General features: G+C 41.6%; 1 protein-coding gene across 5 annotated transcripts in view; it reads left to right on the top strand.

The window, feature by feature from the left end:
• Positions 1–21,083, top strand: part of LOC114472986 (folylpolyglutamate synthase, mitochondrial-like) — a 40,396-nt gene that overhangs the window by 13,515 nt on the left and 5,798 nt on the right. For 4 of the 5 annotated variants that reach the window (XM_028462329.1, XM_028462328.1, XM_028462326.1 and 1 more), the window contains 9 exons: positions 8,304–8,381; positions 17,502–17,563; positions 17,732–17,834; positions 18,065–18,142; positions 18,220–18,367; positions 19,515–19,607; positions 19,743–19,893; positions 20,401–20,476; positions 20,542–20,608. In XM_028462329.1, the coding sequence (XP_028318130.1) occupies positions 8,304–8,381; positions 17,502–17,563; positions 17,732–17,834; positions 18,065–18,142; positions 18,220–18,367; positions 19,515–19,607; positions 19,743–19,893; positions 20,401–20,476; positions 20,542–20,608 (856 nt within the window). The remainder of the gene's footprint in view (positions 1–8,303; positions 8,382–17,501; positions 17,564–17,731; positions 17,835–18,064; positions 18,143–18,219; positions 18,368–19,514; positions 19,608–19,742; positions 19,894–20,400; positions 20,477–20,541; positions 20,609–21,083) is intronic. The other variant, XM_028462327.1, reaches the window with a different exon arrangement.

The raw sequence follows: 21,083 nt of genomic DNA, 5'->3' as shown, positions 1-21,083 counted from the left end.
ATAAGACTGTGTTCAAGATGTTATTGTCGGTTTCGTATATAAATATTGCGTGAGTCGTTACGGAACCGTTACGCATCCTGTCAAAATATGGTGTCAGACTTTATGAAACAGGTTTTAAAGCCATCTTTTCGACTGATTTTTCTTTTTCTTGATAGCCTTAGTTATTTTACTTTTTTGTCTTCCTAAAGAGTTTCCATGTGGCTACTCCGTTCTAACAGCAGTATTAACACATACTTGCATTATTTATCAGGGCTCTACACAAACTTTTCCAGTGGTGACAATGGTGCGACTAACTTTCTCAGTTGGTCATGCTGATGAATAGTTGACTTACTGGCGTACCGTAGTTGAAGTAAAGATTGACAGTTTCCTGCCTTCCTTATGCACACTGTACACGAAGGCAGTAAGCTCAACACCTTCCTCACATCAATACTCTGGACACCAGGTTGACCGTCTGAGCCCAGGTTTATTGACATGTGAAAGGGTGAAATTGAGGGACACAAGACATTTGTAAATTTAGCTGCATGAATTAAACTAACTTGATAATTAAATCTCCGTTTAGCAATATAACATTATTAAGCATGAAATATTAACTCTAACAGTCTAATTGACTCTGTCACATGCCACTGTATTTTTACTAAAAAAAAAAATCAGCATTTTGTATCTGAAATGCCCTTATATAACAGCACAGCAAACATGACACAAAACGGCCACTAGATGGCGGCAGATGACCACAAATGAACACTGTAATCAGAGATCATCTAACATCATAAAACATACACATTTCACAACTAAATGTGATGCTATGACCACTTTAAACATCAAATAAGACTAGATACCAATGATTCCACGAACAGCACAAGATGTGGTAGTTGTTTTGCCAAGAACACACAAGGAATGAAATGATGCAGTGTTCACCAGACTGCATTACTTCCTGAGTCTAATCACATGACCTACTCTGCGTGTTTTTAAAGGTACAGCTTACTTATCAGAACCAACTGAATTAACTCAGAAACAAACACACACTAAATCAGGTAATCTCATTAACCGAGGCAGAACACTCCCCGCCTGGCATTATCAAATGTCACCACCTAAAGGTCCATACAGTTTTATTGGTCTCTTGGAGAGAGCAGACGTGTTTTCACTTGCTACGATAACACGACCTTGGCTACAGCTGGCTACAGCTACAGCTGAACAGCCTGAAAAATAGGGCACAAGACGAAAAGAAAAATGGTTAAGAAACCGCATGGAGGCCCTCCAGAACCTGATCCAGGTTTGGAAGAGGTCAAGGAGATGATACGCGAGGGTCTACGAAACCTTAAAGACGGTCTATCTGCCGAGATGGAAAAGACGCTGGAAAAATCACTGGAAAACCTTCAAAGTGAAGCAAAGGTATTGAAACAACAGAATGAGAGGAATGCTGAAGAGATAAAACTGTTGAACGCGAGGGTTGAAGAGCTGGAACAAAAGGAAAGGGAGAAAGATGTCATCATCACAGGCCTAAAGATAATACCCAGGAGTAACGCGAGTAACGAAGAAACAAAATCGATTGAACAACAGGTCATTGACTACTTGGAGTCGAAGGACATTGTCCTGCACCCTGACATCAACTCCTGCCATCTCCTGCCAAAGAGAAATGATAACAGAGCTGTAAAAATCACCTTCACGAATGTGAAATTTAAAAGAGAACTACTGAAGCGAGGCTAAAAACTGAAGGAAACGAAGGTATTTATTAATGAAAACTTGACAAAACGAAACGCAAGCATTGCATGGAAGGCACGCCAAATAAAAAAGAGGATGCGCAGTTACTCTGCTTGCTGCTGTGTGTGATGTTGGCGCCAGCTTTATTCTCTACTGCTGTGCACCGTAGAGCATTGGGAAGAATTTCCAAGTGCTGGGTCTTCATGTAGGTATCTGGTTTCATCTTGAGAAGGAAGATGAGGATATGGATGCAGTGCAGGGGTTGAATGTGTGTGTTGCTGACCAACACTGTCCTGAATGAGAGGATGAAGAGGCGGGTTGGACCGTGTGTCTAGCTGATCAGCACCATCCTGAGCGTGTTCTTCCAATGCTACAGATTAATATTCCTTTGACTGGTCAGTGACATTCTTTGGTCCTCTCTAAGGGGTTACAGGGAATCTCGTGGAGTTGGAGCCTCTTGGTACTTCGCACACTACCATCGATGCTTACCTCTGCTTCCGCTTCAGCTGCTTCTCTTTCTAGTGACAGCTTCAGCATTCGTGCTTCTAATTGTGCTTTTTCCATTGTTAGGATCATGTCTTTTGCTGCAAAGGTCAATTGTGCTTTTGCTGCCTCCGCTTTGGCACGAGCTAAAGTCGCAGCTTTCCCAGCAGATGATTTTGTGGAGCCTGATGTGTAGGATCGAGACTTCAGTAACTGCTCCTGTGAATCCATGATGTGTCCAGCGTATAACTGTGTAATCTTGTGCGATGAAGACATTGTTTCACTTTCATGCCTTCCTTATGTACACTGTACACGAAGGCAGTAAGCTCAACACCTTCCGCACATCGAGACTCTGGACACCAGGTTGACCGACTGGGCCCAGGTTTATTGACAGGTGAAAGGGTGAAACTGAGGCACACAAGACATTGTAAATTTAACTGCATGAATTAAACTAATTAAATTAACTTAATATTATATTGCTAAACAGAGGTTTAATTATCAAGCATGAAATATTGATTAACTATAACAGTCTAATTGACTCTGTCACATGCCACTGTATTTATTATTTATATTACTAACAAAGCAGCCTTTTGTATCCTTACATAACGGCATAGCAAACAAGACACAAAACGGCCACTCGATGGCGGCAGATGACCACAAATGAAAGATAGATAGCTTGAACTCACGATGTAATCAAAGATCGTCTAACATCATAAAACATACACATTTCACAACTAAATGTGATGCTATGACCACTTTAAACATCAAATAAGACCTACATACCAACAATGCCACTAACAGCACAAGATGTGGTAGTTGTTTTGCCAAGAACACACAAGGAATGAAATGATGCAGTGTTCACCAGACTGCTTTACTTCCTGAGTCTAATCACATGACCTACTCTGCGTGTTTTTAAAGGTACAGCTTACTTATCATAACCAACTGAACTGAATTAACTCAGAAACTCATACACACTAAATCAGGTAATCTGAATAACAGAGGCAGAACAGACAGTGACTTGAGATATATTTGCAACCTTGTTTTAATGTTTTATTGTCAACATTTGTCAAGTTTTTTTTTTTTTTTTTTTTTTTTTTTTTTTTTTTTTGGCAACAAGCAGTGGCTGAAATAGCAGGTAATTTCTTTAATATAAGTTTAAAAGGAGACATTTTTTTTTTTTTAAATAACAGCAAATCATTCCAGGTTACATGTATTTTTTTTTTTTTTGCAGAAAGGCTGTACTTGAATTAACTTAACAGTAGCATAACTTGGCATCTGCATTGCTTCACCCCAAGGAATTCAACTCGGAGGGGCCAACTCTTATAGTGGTGTCTCCTAAGTCCTAACCCTCTTCCTCTCTATACAGTTAAAATGATATACTGTAGAATAATGTTTGATTTAATTTGACTTAGTTTTTATTGACCATCTAAATGTCAACTTAAAAACTGTTGCATCTTCAAATTTTTACGCATCTCAGTTTACATAAACACAATGTAATATAAAGAATATATGTCTGTTAGCTAATGTATTTGGAAAGCTACAAAAAGTAACTTGAATTTGATAATGCATGATCATGTCAGTCAACACATGCTAATTGATAATTTCTTGCCACACATAAAGCATGCATATTTAACCGGCACATTGGCGGCGCGTGTAGTGTCCATGTCGGACCCTGATTCACAGGAGGGAGACTTAGAGGACGAGGAAGTTTCCTCCTTTTGGATTTTCAAAATAAGGTCATTAATAAGCTCGCACACACTGGAATAAATTGTTGAATATGCGACTAAGTTAGTTGCAGTCTCGAGCCCTGTCTATGTACAGGTAGATCATTTTTTCCCTCTACTGGTCCACTTTTAGAACATATGCTCTGAATAACCACTCAAAGATGAAATCAATGGTTGAAAAATTGAGAGATAATACTCTTAATATTACTCTACAGTATATATAATGTAAAAAATAACAGAATGCAAAATCTGTTAGAATATAGTGAACATTTGCTGGAAATGTTTTATTTTTATTTGTACATTATCTGCCTTTTCAACCAAAATGTTTGTTTTTCTAAATTTAATTGCAAAGCACTGATTAATTTACAACCAGATGTTGCATGTGGTAATGATGGATGTACAATACACAATACACACTTTATTGTTGCCTTTTTACCTTTCTGGATGGGATTTTGTCTCCCAAAGTCCCAAGGTATTGCTTGCTTCTGGGCACTGAGAGATGGCAGCTCCGTGTACTATCCGTGTTTTTATACATTTATTTAAGTTAGGATTGTCTGTGTTTTTTGTTAACTTGTTTGTTTGTAATAGTGCAGCATTTTAGTTGTGATGTTACAACTTTTTTCAAACTTTAATCACGCTCTGTAATGCTCACATACTCCCGTGAGGAATTGCTGTGCTTCAAACATGGAGCTGGAGTTCCTGCTGCGCCCATTCCTCTGGAAATATGGAGAGCAACCTGCCGTGGGAGGAAAGAGGGTGATAAGTTTGGAGAGAGATCGCAGATTTAAGCCTTTTTTGCCATCAATCATTATGGGAAACGTGAGGTCACTCGCTAACAAAACAGACAAATGAACAGCACTAGTAAGCAGCCAAAGTGCGTACAGGGAGTGCAGCTTGCTTTGCTTCTGTGATGGCAAAATTGATTAATTATATTTACTCATATGCTTACTCATATATTTGATCTTATTCAAATATAATGTCTTAAGTTGTATATTTTCCATGTCTTTTGTCTTCCTCTTTCTGGAAGGATGGTTAACTTGCCCTCCCAATACACATCTTTATCAAAAAGCCAGACACGACGACTCACACACACACACACACACACACACACACACACACACACACACACACACACACACACACACACACACACACACAAACACACGCGAACTGACCCCCTCTCTCTGCTTTCCCTTTGAACCGGCCCCCTCTCTGCTTTTGCATTCTCATCTCTTCGGGGGGTGGGGATAGAAAGTTGAACTAGGTGAAAACGTGTGTGAAGTGTGATCCTGGGGAAGTCTTGTGTTTCTCCCTTTGACCAAAGGGAGATCCTTTTGATTATCCTGTCTGTACCTTTTTTATTTAGTTTAGAATAAATCAGTTTTTATTACTTCATCTCTCCAGCCTGGTCTTCTGGTTTTCATCATTTATCACTGCAGAGAGTGTTTTTTCCAGTCAAAGACGAGGTAACCGTAAATTTCACCGTAACACTTCACAAAGACATGGGAACATATTGGACAGTCAACTGGAGCTGGTGGGCTTCACGCTGCTGCACGCAGACCGGAGCAAACAGAGCGGTACGAAGAGAGGAGAATGATTTGCTGTCTTTGTAGACTCTAAATGGTGTCACCCTGGACATGTCACTGAAGGATTCTATCTATTCACCTGATATTGAACTCTTGGCGGTAGGATTATGGCCGCATTACCTGCCACAGGAGTTTTCTCACACCATTGCTATAACTGCTGACATTCCACTTTTTTGTAAACTCAACATTCCAGCTCCCTCATTCTGATCAGTGAGACTTTAATCACGTTTCTCTTTCCTGTCCTGACAGGAAAGTCGTCATCCAAAGCACAGGGGGGCATCTGAGCTAAACTTTTTCTTCAATAGGTTTGATTCACCCCCTCCACCGTGAGGTCAGTGAAGTTGGGTTGTCAACAACACCCACCACCCCCATTCACACCTCTGCTCCAAAGTCTGCTTCATCTCCACTCAAGACCTTGGCCAGTACATCAGCAGCCTCAATGGACAGCCCCTGCAATCAGACACCATTGACTGGATTCAGGACTACCTCACAGGGCGGCTATAGTACGTCAGAGTAGATGGCTGTGCCTCTGAGGTTGTCATAAACAGCACTGATGTACCTCAAGGGACTGTTTTGGCACCATTCCCCTTCACACTCTTCACCCCAGGTTCAACTCTGATTCCTGCCACCTCCAGAAGTTCTCTGACGGCTCTTCCATCATCTGTTGCATTAGCAAAGATGAGTAGTACAGAGGACTGAGTGAGAGCTTCCCTCCATGGTGTAACATCAATCAACTGAAGCTCAACACCAGCAAGACAAAGGAGGTGGTGGTGGACTACAGGAGGAACAGAAGGCCCCCAGCCCCAGTCCTCATCCAGGGGCAGGAAGTGGAGATCTTGATTCGTACTTTGGGGTCCACATCAACAATAAACTGGATTTTTTGAGCAACACTGAGGCCGTCTTCAGGAAGAGACGGAGCAGACCGTTCTTCCTGAGGCGACTCATCTCCTTCAGGGTCTGCAACAAAGTTCTGAAGTCCTTCTACCAGTACGTAGTGGCCAGTGCACTGTTCTATGCAGTGGTGTGCTGGAGGTGCCATTTGAGGCAAACAAACTCAATAAACTGGTGAGGAAGTCCTGTTCTGGGGTTGGACTGGACCTGGACTCCCTGGAGACAGTAGCTAAGAGAAGGACGAAGGACAAAATCCTAGTGATTTTGAAGCACTCCTCTCACCCCCTCTATGAGGAGCTGTGGTCCTCAGCCAATGCATCATACCACCTCAGTGCAAGACCGAGCGCTTCAGGCATTCCTTTGTTCCCACTGCCATCAAATTGTTCAACACCACTGTTTAACTTAATAAGTTTAACACCGATCCACCCCCACCCCCTCCCTCCCCCTCAAAAAAAAAAAAAAACATTCTTGCATCTGTCATTTGCACATTCTCTACAGTGGGTCGTCCAATAACCGATGGGTTGGGGGTACGAATCCTGCTCTATCCAACTCACTGTCGTAGTGTCCTTGGGCAAGACACTTTACACACATTGCCTTGTATGAATGGGTATAAATTGTGCATGAATGTTGGTGATAGTCATAGAGGCCTTTGGCGCAAAATAGTAGCCACACTTCTGTACCACCACTGGTGTGAATGATTAATGGTTTCTATTAGGGATGCATCGAAATGAAAATTTGTGGCCGAAGCCGAATAAAATATAAACACTTGGCCGAATAACGAATAATACCGAAAATCGAATGCGGTTAAGTTTTACACTATTTTTTTTAATAGTGCATAAATAGCATAGAATACATGTTTTTATAAGAAGGTAAATGTTTATTGAATATTCTGACATTTTTAAAAATATTCCAGTAGCCTTTGCTTTTCAAAAAAAGCACAACAAAGTTTTTCATTTTTATTAGCCCTTCAAATAAAACGAAACATGCGTTCCAAAAAAAAAACCCAAAGTGCATTAAAGGGGAGGTACTGTATGATGAAAAAATCACTTTATAATGGTTTTGCTACAGTGATATACATCCCTTTAGCCTCATTCAGAGGGCCAAAGTTGAAAAAGTTGTTGTTCCACATTTTGTAAAAAGTCAGCTCCAAACGGGCGAGTTGGAATATGCCCACGTTGGCAGGTGACGTCACCGAACACACCTCCTAGAATGTGAGCTCCTCCCTCTCCAACTATACAGCTAAAACAAACACTGCAGATTAATATAGAATATATACTATACTTTATTGCCATAAATGTAAATGCAAACTGCACTACTTTTTCTGCTGCCGATCGTGTTGGGAGTCAGTGCTTGGAGCCACGGACCCATTGTTTACACACATCAGCTGTTAGCTGATGTGCTAAAGCTACACCAGCCTATGCAGTGACACCTGGTGTAGTGTAAGGAGGAAACAATGGGGATGTTTATGGCTCACAGCGCTAACAACGGACTCTGTTGTGGTAGCAGCGGTAAGCGGAAAGGAGAGAGTCTGCTTTGTTTGTGTGCAGAAAGGAGGAGCTGCTGCTGTGCTCCTGCAGCAATGCACACACTTTTTTGACTCTAAATCATTGCACGTTGTTTGATTGCCTCACACACTACTATTCGGCCTTGCTCTTAACTCACTAAACCGAATGCCGAATTTTGCTTTTTTTTTGCAATATTCGGTGAATCCCTTGTTTCTAATATTATTATTTTCATGCTATGGTGTTGCTGAAACGTGTGAATTTTCACTATGGGGATAAATAAAGGTTTATTATATTATCTATTCTTTTCTATATAAAACAAAGACAAATATACTGCTATTATTTCACAATTAAATATATGTAGCATATTTCTGCCTGTATTGCTACAAGCTTATTACAAGGTGTTTCATTTCTTGCAGGATGCTCATGGGGGGACAATGCCAGCGTACTTTCGTTTCCTGACGATTTTGGCCTTCCATGTCTTTCTTCAGGAAAAGGTACACATATGCTTCTTCTACAGCAGGGGTTTTTAAGTGTGGGACATGCCTTCCCTGGGGGGCGCCAGAGTTCTTCAGGGAAGGTGCGGCTTGCAAGAAAAAATAAAGCAGAAATTGTGGTAAACATTGTTACACATTGGAGAAAAAGAAAGGGGAAAAATATCTGACAGCCCCTTCCTCTAGGTATTTCTGAGGCTTTCTGCCTCTTTGTCCTTTGATTTGATTAAGGTGTTGTTTATGGTGACTTTCTCAAGCGTCTGACCACAGACGCAAGTGTGGGAGTGTAATCATTATGGTGTGCCTATCTACTGCTTTGTTAATTCAAAAAAGCTTTATTCACACAAAAAGACATTTAATATTTATCATTTACATGGCACAAAAATAATAAATATTTAAACAAATAACATTTCTGAAGTAACATTATCTCCCCATCTGTCTTTGCCTCTCTCTGTCTCCCTGTTTTTCTTGTGTCCCTGTTTTCAGTCTCTCGCTCCATGTCTTGAGGCGTTTGTGTGTTAAGCCTGATATATGCTATTGTGCCAAGTCCATTGTGAGTTATAAACATGATGAGCAGCTTCATGTGCCGTTAAACACTACATCTGGTTGAAGCACACTTTATATTGGACGGTGATTACGAATATCTAGCAGAGGATGCACACAGGAATCTTTGGGGGCAGCTAAGTGGTTGCAGGGGTCCTCAGGTGAAGACTGGAGCAGCCGAGCAAATCACCTGTATTAAATAGACATCTTTGTTATGCAGATTAAAAAAAACAAAGGCACGCATGAAGTCCAAGTGTACAACAATTGTTACAACGGTACTGATTAAAAATGGAAAAAAACAGATTATCACCCCTATGCTGATCAAAACGGAGCATGGGGGTAACATTACTCCATAGGGGAGCAAAATTACACTGTAGGGGGCCCCTACAGCGCTGGCGAGAACCCTGAATAGGCATACTGTGCGTTTACTGGTGCAAAATCAACGGCTGTATGCAGGAAGATTGTCGAATCGGCCCTTGGACATGCAGAAGTGGTGAAATTGTTTATCTTCATCCATGTCCCTCATGGGGCAAACCAGTGTGGAAAATTCACGCGTTAATACGGACCACCTCCGCAAATGTCTTCTTTGTTGCTTACGCTGTTGCGTTAGCAATAATATTTTCTGCTCATCAACGGGCTCCAAATGCAGAGACGACTCCATCGGTGACACCATTGTGAAAAATATGACCGGAAGATTAACAATGACTTATTAATTGTTCTCTGGAAACACAGCCACAACCCCCTAGAGGCATGGCGGCTAATTGCATAGTGAGGCATTCCATCGATGCAGAAGTACAATTGGCCAACCTCTGCGTCACATCGATGCCGTGCCAACGGCGTAGGTCCTGACGGTGTAGCATATCAGGCTTAAAGGTCCAGTATGATGCTTTTTTTTCACTCATTTCCATTTGTTCTAAGAACCCCAACAACATAGTATTAGAGGTTTTTTTTTCCCAAACTCGCCTGTTTTCTGGAGTTTTAGCCCTTTGAAAAGCCACTTTCAGAGCAATTTTCAAAACTGGCTGATTCGCGTCCTACTTATATATATTTACAAATAGGTGTGTCTGTAGACTCTGACTCCACACAACAGCAATCACTAGCAATTATCTTTTGCTATGCACGCACTCTTGTTATTGTTTTCAACCAAAAAACTGCATATTACAGTAAAACATGGCGATGTAAGCAGCTGTTGTCGTTTTGTCAGTCTGTGCACGTTGCAGCAGAAGCAGCAGCTCCTCCTCTCCGCACACAAACACAGCCAGACTCAGACACAAGTTGGAAGCCGTCCAATTCCGGTCCAGTCCAGTCCCAGACGACTGGCGTCATGAGACCGAGGAATTGTCGCAATATTTACACAATCGCGCAAGTACACAGTATGTGTTATAAACGGAACAACAAACAGATAAACAGGACAGTATTCCTAACGAAGAAGTACAAGAAGGTTGGATTCTCTGGATTTGTCTCTTCACAATGGGGAAGTAGCCTGTTTATATCTAAATGCTCTTAATTAGGCCTGAGTGCCACGAGTTGGCGAAGGGCCTCTTGCTCTCATATTGTTGTAGGCATGCTATCCGAAAATGTATAGTTCACGGTCCTCAAAAGGAGGAAACTTTATTTCTTTTTTTCCCGGTGTCGGAACCAACTCACCTACTTTTCACCCACTGAACCATTATAAAGCATAACGTGGATGGCTGTTCATCATAGGAATGGGATCCACACAAGGTTCCTGCTACTTAACAGAAGGTTTTCCTTGCCGCCATGATGAATTCATGTTGGGTGTGGGATACATATGTATGTGTATATACGTATATATGCATATGTGTGTATCCATAAAATGAAGAGTCCGTCCTTAAGACTGCTCTACTGTAAAGTGCCTTGAGATACCATTGGTTATGATTTGGCACTATACAAATAAAGATTGATTGATTGATATAAAGAGTCACAAAATTCAATTGCGCGCTTCTCTCATTTCTGGCTATTTTTGATTTTAAAAATACAAAGATTTGACGCGCCAGCGCCCCCGAGTATGCCAAAGATGCATTACAAGATAGGAATTGCCAAAAAAATGAATTCAATGTAGAATCATGAAAATTGACAAAGAAGTGGATCATGACGAGACAAGTAAAAAACTATTATGACCACTCCAAAAAACACACAGGCAGTTCAGAATATTTATGTTGTATTTTAACGCACTTCTCCTAGGCCATTTCACTGACTAGGTTCAAAGATGTGTGACATCGAAAGACATCCATGGATTTTTGATCACTTTTACGGTGTTTTTAGGCGGAGCTGTGAATTTTGACCAAAATTACTAAATATTTCATTTTTGAAAAATGCTCTCATTTGCACATACAAACCCAGATTTGCGTCAAATGTTAATCAGTTGTTAAACTTCCAGCTCAATGTAGAAAAATGGACATTGGTACAGAGCGAAGAGAATTTAATATGGTACAAATGTCCTATTTTAACGCACTTCTCCTAGGACGTTTCACTAACGAGGTTCAAAGTCGCTGGAGATCCTCTAGAAAAGTAAGACACCAAAAGTTATCCATGGATTTTTGAACTCTTACGTTGTTTGCAGGGTGGAGCTGTTATTTCTCACGGAGCACAACATGAGAAATGGACGGAGCTTTACAGACAAGTTAAAGTTAAAAGCGGGCACTGGTGTGCTCTGATTTAGGAGTCAGGGATGATAGTTTTTTGCCAGATTAGGTGGTGTTTGAAGCAGCCTGGATGAGAATGGGAAGGACATTACTGCATAAAAATCATCCTTTCCCTCACAGTGACGGCATTTAAACCCGATTCTTTTCTTTTCTGCATTCAACAGTAGATTCCATTTTCATTTTTTGATGATGTGGATTTTATTGGACCCTAGTGTAGTGTTAAGCGCTCTCAGAGACTCGCTGTAGCACATACAAGCTTGTGTTCTGTAACCATCTCTGATTGGCCAGCACCCCAGGAAGGCAGTTCTGATTAGTGAACATATATATCACTCAAATGATGAAGACGGAAGAAAAAACCTCCAGCATCTGAGGTTACATTATTGCAGTAGTGAAAAACTTAATATTGATGCGACTAAAGTTAATCATTCAGCCTTAATACTTATATTGCATATTATATACATTTAGTGGTGTGAAAGTGTTTGCCCCCTTCCTGATTTCTTACTTTTTTCATGTTTTCCACACGTACATGTTTCAGATCATCGAACAAATTTAAACATTAGTCAAAGATGACACAAGTAAACACAAAATGCAGTTAATGAGGAAGAAAAAACCCCAAAGCTACGTTGCCCTGTATGAATAAGTGTTTTCCTCCCAGCTCCTGTTAAAACATAACTGGTTGATCACACCTGAGTTCAATTTCTGTAGCCACACCCAGCTCTGATTACTGCACACCTGTTCTCAATCTAGAAATCACTTAAATAGAACGTGCCTGACAAAGTCAGGTAGACCAAAAGATCCTCAAAAGGTATAGACACCATGCCGAGATCCAAAGACATTCAGAAAAAAAGTATTTTAAATATATCAGTGTGGAAAAGGTTATAAAGCCATTTCTAAAGCTTTGAGACTCCAGCGAACCACAGTGAGAGCCATTATCCACAAATGGCAAAAATACGTAACAGTGGTGAACTTTCCCAGGAGTGGCCGGCCGACCAAAATTACCCCAAGAGTGCAGCAATGACTCATCCAAGAGGTGACAAAAGAAGACCATATGACTCCACCATAAGAAAGAGAGTGGGCAAAAATGGCCTGCATGGCAGAGTTCCAAGACGAAAACCACTGCTAAGCAAAAAAAAAACATTAAGGCTTGTTTCATTTTTGCCGGAAAACATCTTGACGATCCCCAAGACTTTTGGGAAAATATTCTGTGGACTGACGAGACAAACGCTGAAGCTTTTGGAAGGTTTGTGTCTCATTACATCTGGCGTAAAAGTAACACTGCGTTTCAGAAAAAGAACATCATAACAGTAAAATATGGTGGTGGCAGTGTGATAGTCTGGGGCTGTTTTGCTGCTTCAGGACCTGGAAGACTTGCTGTGATAAATGGAAGCATGAATTCTGCTGTCTACCAAAAAATCCTGAAGGAGAATGTCCGGCCATCTGTTCGTGACCTCAAGTTGTAGCGAACTTTGGTTCTACAGCAGAACAGTGATCCAAAACACAACAGTAAGTCCACCTCTGAATGGCTAAAGAAAAACAAAATGAAGACTTTGGAGTGGCTTAGTGAAAGTCCTGACCTCAATCCTATTGAGATGCTGGGGCATGAATTTAGAAAGGTGGTTCATGCTCAAAAACCCTCCAATGTGGCTGAATTACAATTCTGCAAAGATGAGTGGGCCAAAATTCCTCCATAGCATTGTATAATTCATTGCAAGTTATCGCAAATGCTTGATTGCAGTAGTTGCTGCTAAGGGTGGCCCAAACACTTATTAGGTTTAGGAGGCAAATGCTTTTTCACACAGGGCCATGTAGGTTTGGATTGTTTTCTTCCTCATTAATAAAACCCTTAATTTAAAAACTGCATTTTGTGTTGTTATCTTTGACTAATGGTTAAATTAGTTTGATGATCTGAAACATTTAAGTGTGGAAAACATGCATAACAGTAAGAAATCAGGAAGGAGCAAACACTTTTCCCCACCACTGTATATATATATATATATATATATATTACATTGCCAACTTTCCACAAGATGGAATTCGACGCTGTATATGGTCTCTCACTTCCTTTTTTTTTTTTTTTGCTATAGTGGTGGTGGCTGTGAGCAGGGGGAATGAGTGAATGGTAGTACCTAAAGCAGGTATTTGGGATTAACGTGTCTAAGGTTAAGCCCAGTATGAGTTTTATCCCACATCCCAAGGCGTGCCAGTGCATCGTATACCAGTATATGTGCAAAAAAAAAAACGCTACTGCAAGCCCAGGAACTGCCCTGGGCCCGCAGATGCAGCCAGGCCAGCAGAAAGAGCGGAGGCCAGGGAGCCCCAGGCAACCCCCCCGCGGCCGAGCAACCCAACCAGATGCTCCCAAGATCCCAGGCTGAGAGGCAGCCACGCACACATCCGAGGAAGCCCCAAGCAGCCGAGGACCCAGCGCATCCCCCCACCGACCCCAACCCCAAGGCCCCCCGCCAGCATCCAGCCCCCCCCACCCAACCACACACACACCCAACCACACACACCCAAGCACCCAACCCCCCGAGGGAAGGGCCCAGAGAGCCCCCCGCCCGAGACCCCAGCAGAGAAGCCAAGGCCCATGCCCAGCAGACGGCCAGAGCCGCGCAGAACGGGCAGCCGGCGGGCGCCCGCCGGTGGGCCCAGAGCCAGCAGGGTCCGGACCCCAGGCCAGAAGGACCCGGAACGGAAGCAGCACCAAGAGCAGCGCCCCCAGGGACGACAACCACGCCCATAGTCACCGGCCCCCAGGCGCACCAACCAGGCACCCCAGAGCGTGCCAGTCCGCCTTTCCTTGATGCCGCCCGCGCGATGCGCCCCAATTTAATTTTAAACTATTTCAAAATAAATAAAATGAAATGGGGGAAATGTCTCTGTGTGGATGGAGCCTAGCTCATCATACTGGTGACATCGATGAAGAGTGATCTGGGGCTGTCTGGGGGGCTCAGCCAATGCGCCAGGGCACGGGTAGATTGATTTGCAGAGTCCCCTTGGAAATCCTGGGCGGCCGTGGTTTTGGCCGTCGTCTTTGGGGAGGCTGCTGCCAGTGCTGCTTCTGTTCCGATCTTTCTGGCCTGGGGTCTGGTTTGTGCTGATTCTGCGCCTGTCCGCTGGTGGGTGCCCGCTGGCTGCCTGTCCGGTGCGGTCTTGGCCGTCTCCTGGGTGTCGGCTTCTGCTCCTCCGCTGGAGTCGCGGGTGGCAGTATCTCTTGGCCCTTCCCTGGGGGGGGTTGTCAATGGTCACCATACTATTAGTTAAGCTGGGTGCTGCGTCACCCGCTTCAATTTCCCAACACTGGCACCAGACTGGCTTAACTGATTACACAACACAATAAGCACATAATGCACAATTATAACTATCACATTTCACTCTCACCTCAAAACAGTCGACTCTTCCCCACCCTTTCCATTTTCCTACCCTGACTCCTGTTCCCTTCCCCCTCACCTAGGTGTAACACTGCCATCTTTTTATAGTCTCCCATGAATAAGATTTTCATTACCCTTCCTTAGGGAGGGCTGGTGATGTCACAATAAATAAATTCATTTATTTAATTGCAATAACAAAACATGCATTGCTTTCGTAAAAAGATTGCACTTTTTGTAGTGTTGACCTTCGACAGCATATGCAGACAAGGTAGAAAAAAGAGAAAACATTGCTTGTCGTGTCAGATATTGTTAGGCGATTAATTGAGATTAATTACGAAGCCTCTAATTAGATAAACATTTTTAATTGAGTCCCATGACTAATGTAAACAGATTAAGGGATGTTAATTGGAGTGTACCCGAAACTGACTAGATTTTTTATTCAAATTATTTCAATTCAAATAACCACTCAATTATTTGTGGAAAATGTTCACGTGTTCTTGGTGTTTTACTCTTGTAGTTATTGCACTTATATAACATAAGTGTAGCTGTCACCTCCAATTGTCACCTGGTCCACTCTGTGACAGAGCTCTTAACTTTTCTGCTGTGTTTTAAACAGCACAGTGCATTTTAGATTCAGAGATGGAGGTGCGGGGTTGTTGAGGTGTGTGGGGAAGTTTATTTGTGCTGTTGAATGTAACTGCTGTGTAACAATCCCTAAACAATGTGTTATTTATCTGATTTAGTGGCTTTTGTTGCTGTCACCGCTTCCTCTCTTTTTATAGTCTATACTCTCTACGTCACTCTACCACAGCTTATAAAAGTGTCCTGTGGCCAGTTTTTCTAACCGAGATGCAATGGTCTAAGATATTTTGTCAATTAAAGCTCACAATCTGCTCATCATAGTTACTATCGTGGTCGTTCCTGCTGTGAAGTCTAGGCGTCTGTGTGGCAAAACTGGACATGCCTAGGGCAGGTGGGTGGGGTGAGGTCTTCTAGTCAGATCGATAGATTGAGTTAAGATACAATTACATTAACAATCAAGACATTGATGGTTATAAACCAGATTGTTCGGCCAACCAGCATGATATTTTATGCCACATTTTTACTTGTCAGTTGATCATGAACAGAGATTATTTTTTATTTTTCTTTTAAGTACTTCTTAAATTTATGTTCTTGTTGTAGTCACGTAATAGGTTATCGATGAAAGGATTTTAAGTTATTGGCAAAATTAACACTGCTAGAGAGATTTAATCACTGAAAATTAGTTAAGAAAAGAGTGCAATTCAAAACGGGATAAAAAATTTGCCTTATCTTATGGTCCCCAGAAGTTTGAAAAGAAGTAAGTTTTCTGCATTTATACATTTCTTTGTATTAAAAATCACATGAACATTTGAATTTTTTAAGATGGAGACTCACTTTACTGACAAGCAAGTTGAGAACAACTGGTTAAAGGTGTAGCAGTACAGATGTATAGAAAGACATGGATCTCAGCTTTAGGGACCAATGGACACATGCAGTGGTCAGAGGGCTGTTCATTTGTGTCATCCTCAGAGCCACTGGCCGTAGCTGAGATGATTGCACATATAACAACATATTTCAACTGGATGTGTAACTGCAGCGCAATATGCAGTCCGACAATCCCTCTGTCTGTGCTGCGCCTCTGTTGCAGCAAGGACTTGGAAGATCCCGCTAATTCATGTGTACAGGGACCAGACCTTTCTGCTGATGCCATGTTTAACCAGACCTAAGCACTTTTGAAATTGTATTTCACATATATATTTGCACTTATCTTTGATAAGATAAGTTCAAATTATTTAATCTTCATTGGCTTCTGGTCAAATTTCGTATTGAGTTTAAAATATTTGACCTGACCTTCCGTGCTTTGCATGGTCAGGTTTTTCAGTATATATCTGACCTGTTGTGCCCCTACACTTCAGGGTGCACCCGTCGGATTGCAGGCCAGGGTCTCATAAAGATCCCAAAAACTACAGTAATTTTAAAACCCGGGGAGACCTGGCGTTTCAGGCTGTGGCCCCCAGACTCTAGAATGACCTGCAGCAGACCCTCCGGGAGCTTGACTGTGTGGACTCTTTTAAGAGTCATTTGAAGACTGCACTCTTCAGAAAAGGCTTTTGTTAAATGGATTTTAAATGGATTTTTGTTTTTCACTTTTATTTTCCTTTTTTTTTTTGTGATGCTGCTGCTGTTGTTGCAAATTCACCTTTGATTTACTATCCTTTTATGATGTTGCTCCTGTTTTAATTTCTCCTCTGTTCTGTACAGCATTTTGTGATTTTTATCTGAGAAAAGCATTCTATAAATAAAAACTTACTTGAATCACATATATCGCACGATTACAGGTGAATTAGTGGGATTACTATGAGTCCTTGCTGCAACAGATATGCAGCAAAACCGTAGGCGGTGAGGATTGTCGGACTGCAGATTAAGCTGCAGTTATGCAGCAGAGCAGATACGCATCCAATGGAAATCCAGGGTAAATCTCTATTAACTGCACACTGTAGTTTCAATATGGTGTATTTGGCCAGGTGGACCTGGCTGTAATTGAAGTGGGCATCGGCGGAGCGTACGACTGTACGAACATCATTAGGTAAGATTGACTTCTTTTGTACTATTACACTGATATACATCATCTGTGGTTGTTTTCTGATATTGGTTATCGCCCAGTCAGCAGAGGTCATGATCAGTGTTTATGTACATCATCAGTGTTTAAAATAAACCCCCACACAGCTGTGTCCTCATGTGCCTGTGGTCACAGGGCTCCATGGGTGTGTGGCATCTCCTCTCTGGGCATTGACCACACACAGATCCTGGGGGACACCATTGAGTTAATTGCCTGGCAGAAAGGTGGCATCTTCAAGGTATAGTAACAGAAATAGGTCGCTTACTTTACGAATCTCTAAACCACCTGTTTGGATTGTGTACCTGTGTAAAACATGTTACATTTCCAGGTGGATAATTTCAAAAGTGAAGTATAGAAAAGTTCATATTATCTCTAAAATAAATGTTCTTTTTAGACCACGCGGATTTTTTTGCACTTTGTCTTGTTTCTCTCTATTACAAGTTTTTTTTTTTTAATGCTTGTTTGAAGACAGGGGTTCCTGCTTTTACTGTCAGACAGCCAGAAACAGCGATGGCTGTGCTCAGCGACAGAGCTCAGGAGATAAAAGTGAGTTTTGGTTGCTGCATGATGCGGTCTATAAGTGTGCTGCAAGTGGCTCAGTTATTTCTAATTTGTGCTTGCAGTGTCCTCTGAGGGTGTGTCCGGAGCTGGAAGACTACCAGTTGGAATGTGGATCACTTCACCTTGGCCTAGCAGGACAGCACCAACATTCTAATGCATCTTTGGCTCTTCAGCTGACTTACACTTGGCTGCAAAGAAGGTGTTTCCCAGGTGAGCTGTGATGTTTTTTTTGTTTTTTTTTTTAACAATATTTAAGGGTGTCCAAACTTTTTGGGTAGTACTAACAAGTTGCAATTGACCCAGCAATATCTCCTGAAGCCTGTGCTATAGTTTAAGGTCATTATTGTTTACTGCTCAGACAAACCATTGTTCGTGTTATAGTTTTGTGTTCATGTGGTGTTTTGAACATCAGGCGTGTGCTTTTAACTTTAATACGGTTCCACACCGCAGTCTTCTTTTTATTAATTAAGCTGCTACCACAGCTGCGATTTCTTTCCGTTCAGCATGTCTCAGACTAGTTGATTTTACCAGCTGATAGAGAAAGGATCGGGTTGTTATAGGCTTAATTTTCCAGATCAGCTGATCAATTAAATGTGGTGCATTTCATGCTTGGTCCCAGGACATCTCAGGTTTAATGTTTCTTCCTCTATTAGTTTTGTTTGTTGGATAGCCTGTCTTGGCCATGGCAGTTCATCCTAGAGCTGTAAATCATTGTCCGAACCCAGTGGGTTGGGTTCTGGCATTATTTCTATCATTTTAACACAGGTTCTGGTCGGACTCACTGCGCAGTGAATGAACCATCAGATGTGTTTTGATTAGATTGAGAAAGATGCACAAATGAATGCTGAGTAGATTGAAGGCTGGCCTCTTAAAAAATTATATTTAAAAAAAATGACTTGTTCTTTACCTGTTCTAAAACTGTGTGCTTTCACATAGAGAGCAGGTGGCTAAGCTGTGTGTTTTACACCAGTTTTACAACATGCTATATGGCAGAATTTAAGCGGTACGTACCACTTAGTGACGCTTGAAGCTGCTGGCCATGTTTATTTTAGTTGTATGCAGAACGAGTGGCTAGTAATTAATGCTTAGTTATTAAAGAAAATCGCCTTGGATCCTTCTACATGTGCACGTACGGATTTAAATTGTCTGGCTTTAACGAGTTCGGCCTTAAGGAGAGATCAACTTCATTGGGGTTCAGGCCATATTCACATGTCAGGTCTAATTCTTTAGGCCTGATTATAACTCTAGGTCCACCTAGTGTTAGAGCCAGGAAATTCAGCACCAATAAATCTTTTATGTTTTGGGCTCATACTTTTCTAAATTGCCGCAGGCTAATTACAGTTTGTTTCTCCAACAGACAAAGACTTTACTTCCACCAGTGTTGGGTTCTTCGGTGTCACCCCAGCAGCTGCCTTTAAGCCCAGCCCCATCATGGTTAAAGGTCAGCTTGGTCAGTTTATGTTGCTAGACAAGTTAAAGATAATACCATCTCTCTATACTGACACACAAATGTGTACAACCTTTGCCAAGGGAGCTTTTATTTTGAGAAACCATGAGGTTACAGTGAGTGTGTGTTTGGTCTCAGGCTTAGCAGACACGGAGTGGCCTGGCAGGAATCAGTCTCTAAAACACGGAGCGGTCACCTACTTCCTGGATGGTGCTCACACAAGGCGCAGTATGCTAGCCTGTGTGAACTGGTTCAGAGAGACAGCGACCCAGCATGAAAGAAACGCCAGGTGAACATCACACCCCCAGTACCCAACTCCATCACTCATGTAGCAGATGTAGTACAATTTTAGAAAAAAATTAATCGGACACTAGCATTGTTCCAAGAAAGGCTGTGAAACAGGGTATTTTTCTGTTGTCTTATCTGTGTGGGAAAGAAAGCTGCTGATTCTACATTCATAATACTCAAGTATTACTCTATCCCCAGGAGTCTAGTTAATTCCGTGCTCCATAGATTAACTAAAATGTCTATTTTTTTTTAGTGCCGTACTGACAAATTAATCTAACTTGCCAAGTCAAACTAATTAACAACTGACTTGGTAAAAGCAAAATATTGATTCACGCTGTTGGCTGGTCAAAAACAGCTATGCACTGACTCCTAAGGTCAGTCAAAAATTCCAGTTAACCTGAAACATGTCTGTATGACTGCGCGACAAAACCTATTATAGAAATAATTGGGATACACCACCAGAATATATGGTCTTTGACTCAGTTGTCCTGCTATGCGTATATTGCAGTGGACCTGTGTGTCGAGTTTTACTTTTCAACGCCACTGGGGAGAGAGACTCTGCCGCCATGCTTAAACTACTGGTGGTAAGTTCATCTGCTTTATAAACATATGCCTCACTTCACTGATTAACCTCACTTTTTCTTTTCAGCCATGTCATTTTGATTTTGCTGTGTTCTGCCCAAACATCACTGAGGCTATTGCATCTTGTAATGCAGGTGAGTTAATTAAATCTGATACATGTGGTTGGACATGGTCCTAGAATTTGCTCCTGATCAACACAGCCTACTTTGTTTTTATTGGCCCTCCTTCCCAGGCATGTGATAATAATTTAAACAAAAGGTGTTTCAAAGTGTAACTCCAGTCCCAATGTAATACAGAGCAAATGAACCCTCATAGATTGTGTTGGAATATATTATTTAGTTTTAAACTTCATGCTAGTACAGGCTTACGCTTGCTGTACAAACTAATGTTTTTGGTGATTATAGAATTTTGGATTGAAATTACAGTATTAACTTCCTAATCCTTATCTGTATGTTTAAGAAAAATATTAAACATTTTCTATCTGTGCTACATTTAACAAGAGATTAAATATGTTGCAAGTGTTGAGTTTATTGTTTCGACTTCTGAAGGTTAAAAATTGTTATTTTTACAGTGCTTGGCTATCAAACTATAATATTCCTTTTAGTTTTT

Source organism: Gouania willdenowi, chromosome 12 (genome assembly GCF_900634775.1).
Source record: "Gouania willdenowi chromosome 12, fGouWil2.1, whole genome shotgun sequence".
NCBI lineage: Eukaryota > Metazoa > Chordata > Actinopteri > Blenniiformes > Gobiesocidae > Gouania > Gouania willdenowi.
The sequence above is the reverse complement of the archived record's forward strand: the minus strand, read 5'-3'. Positions and strand labels throughout refer to the sequence as shown.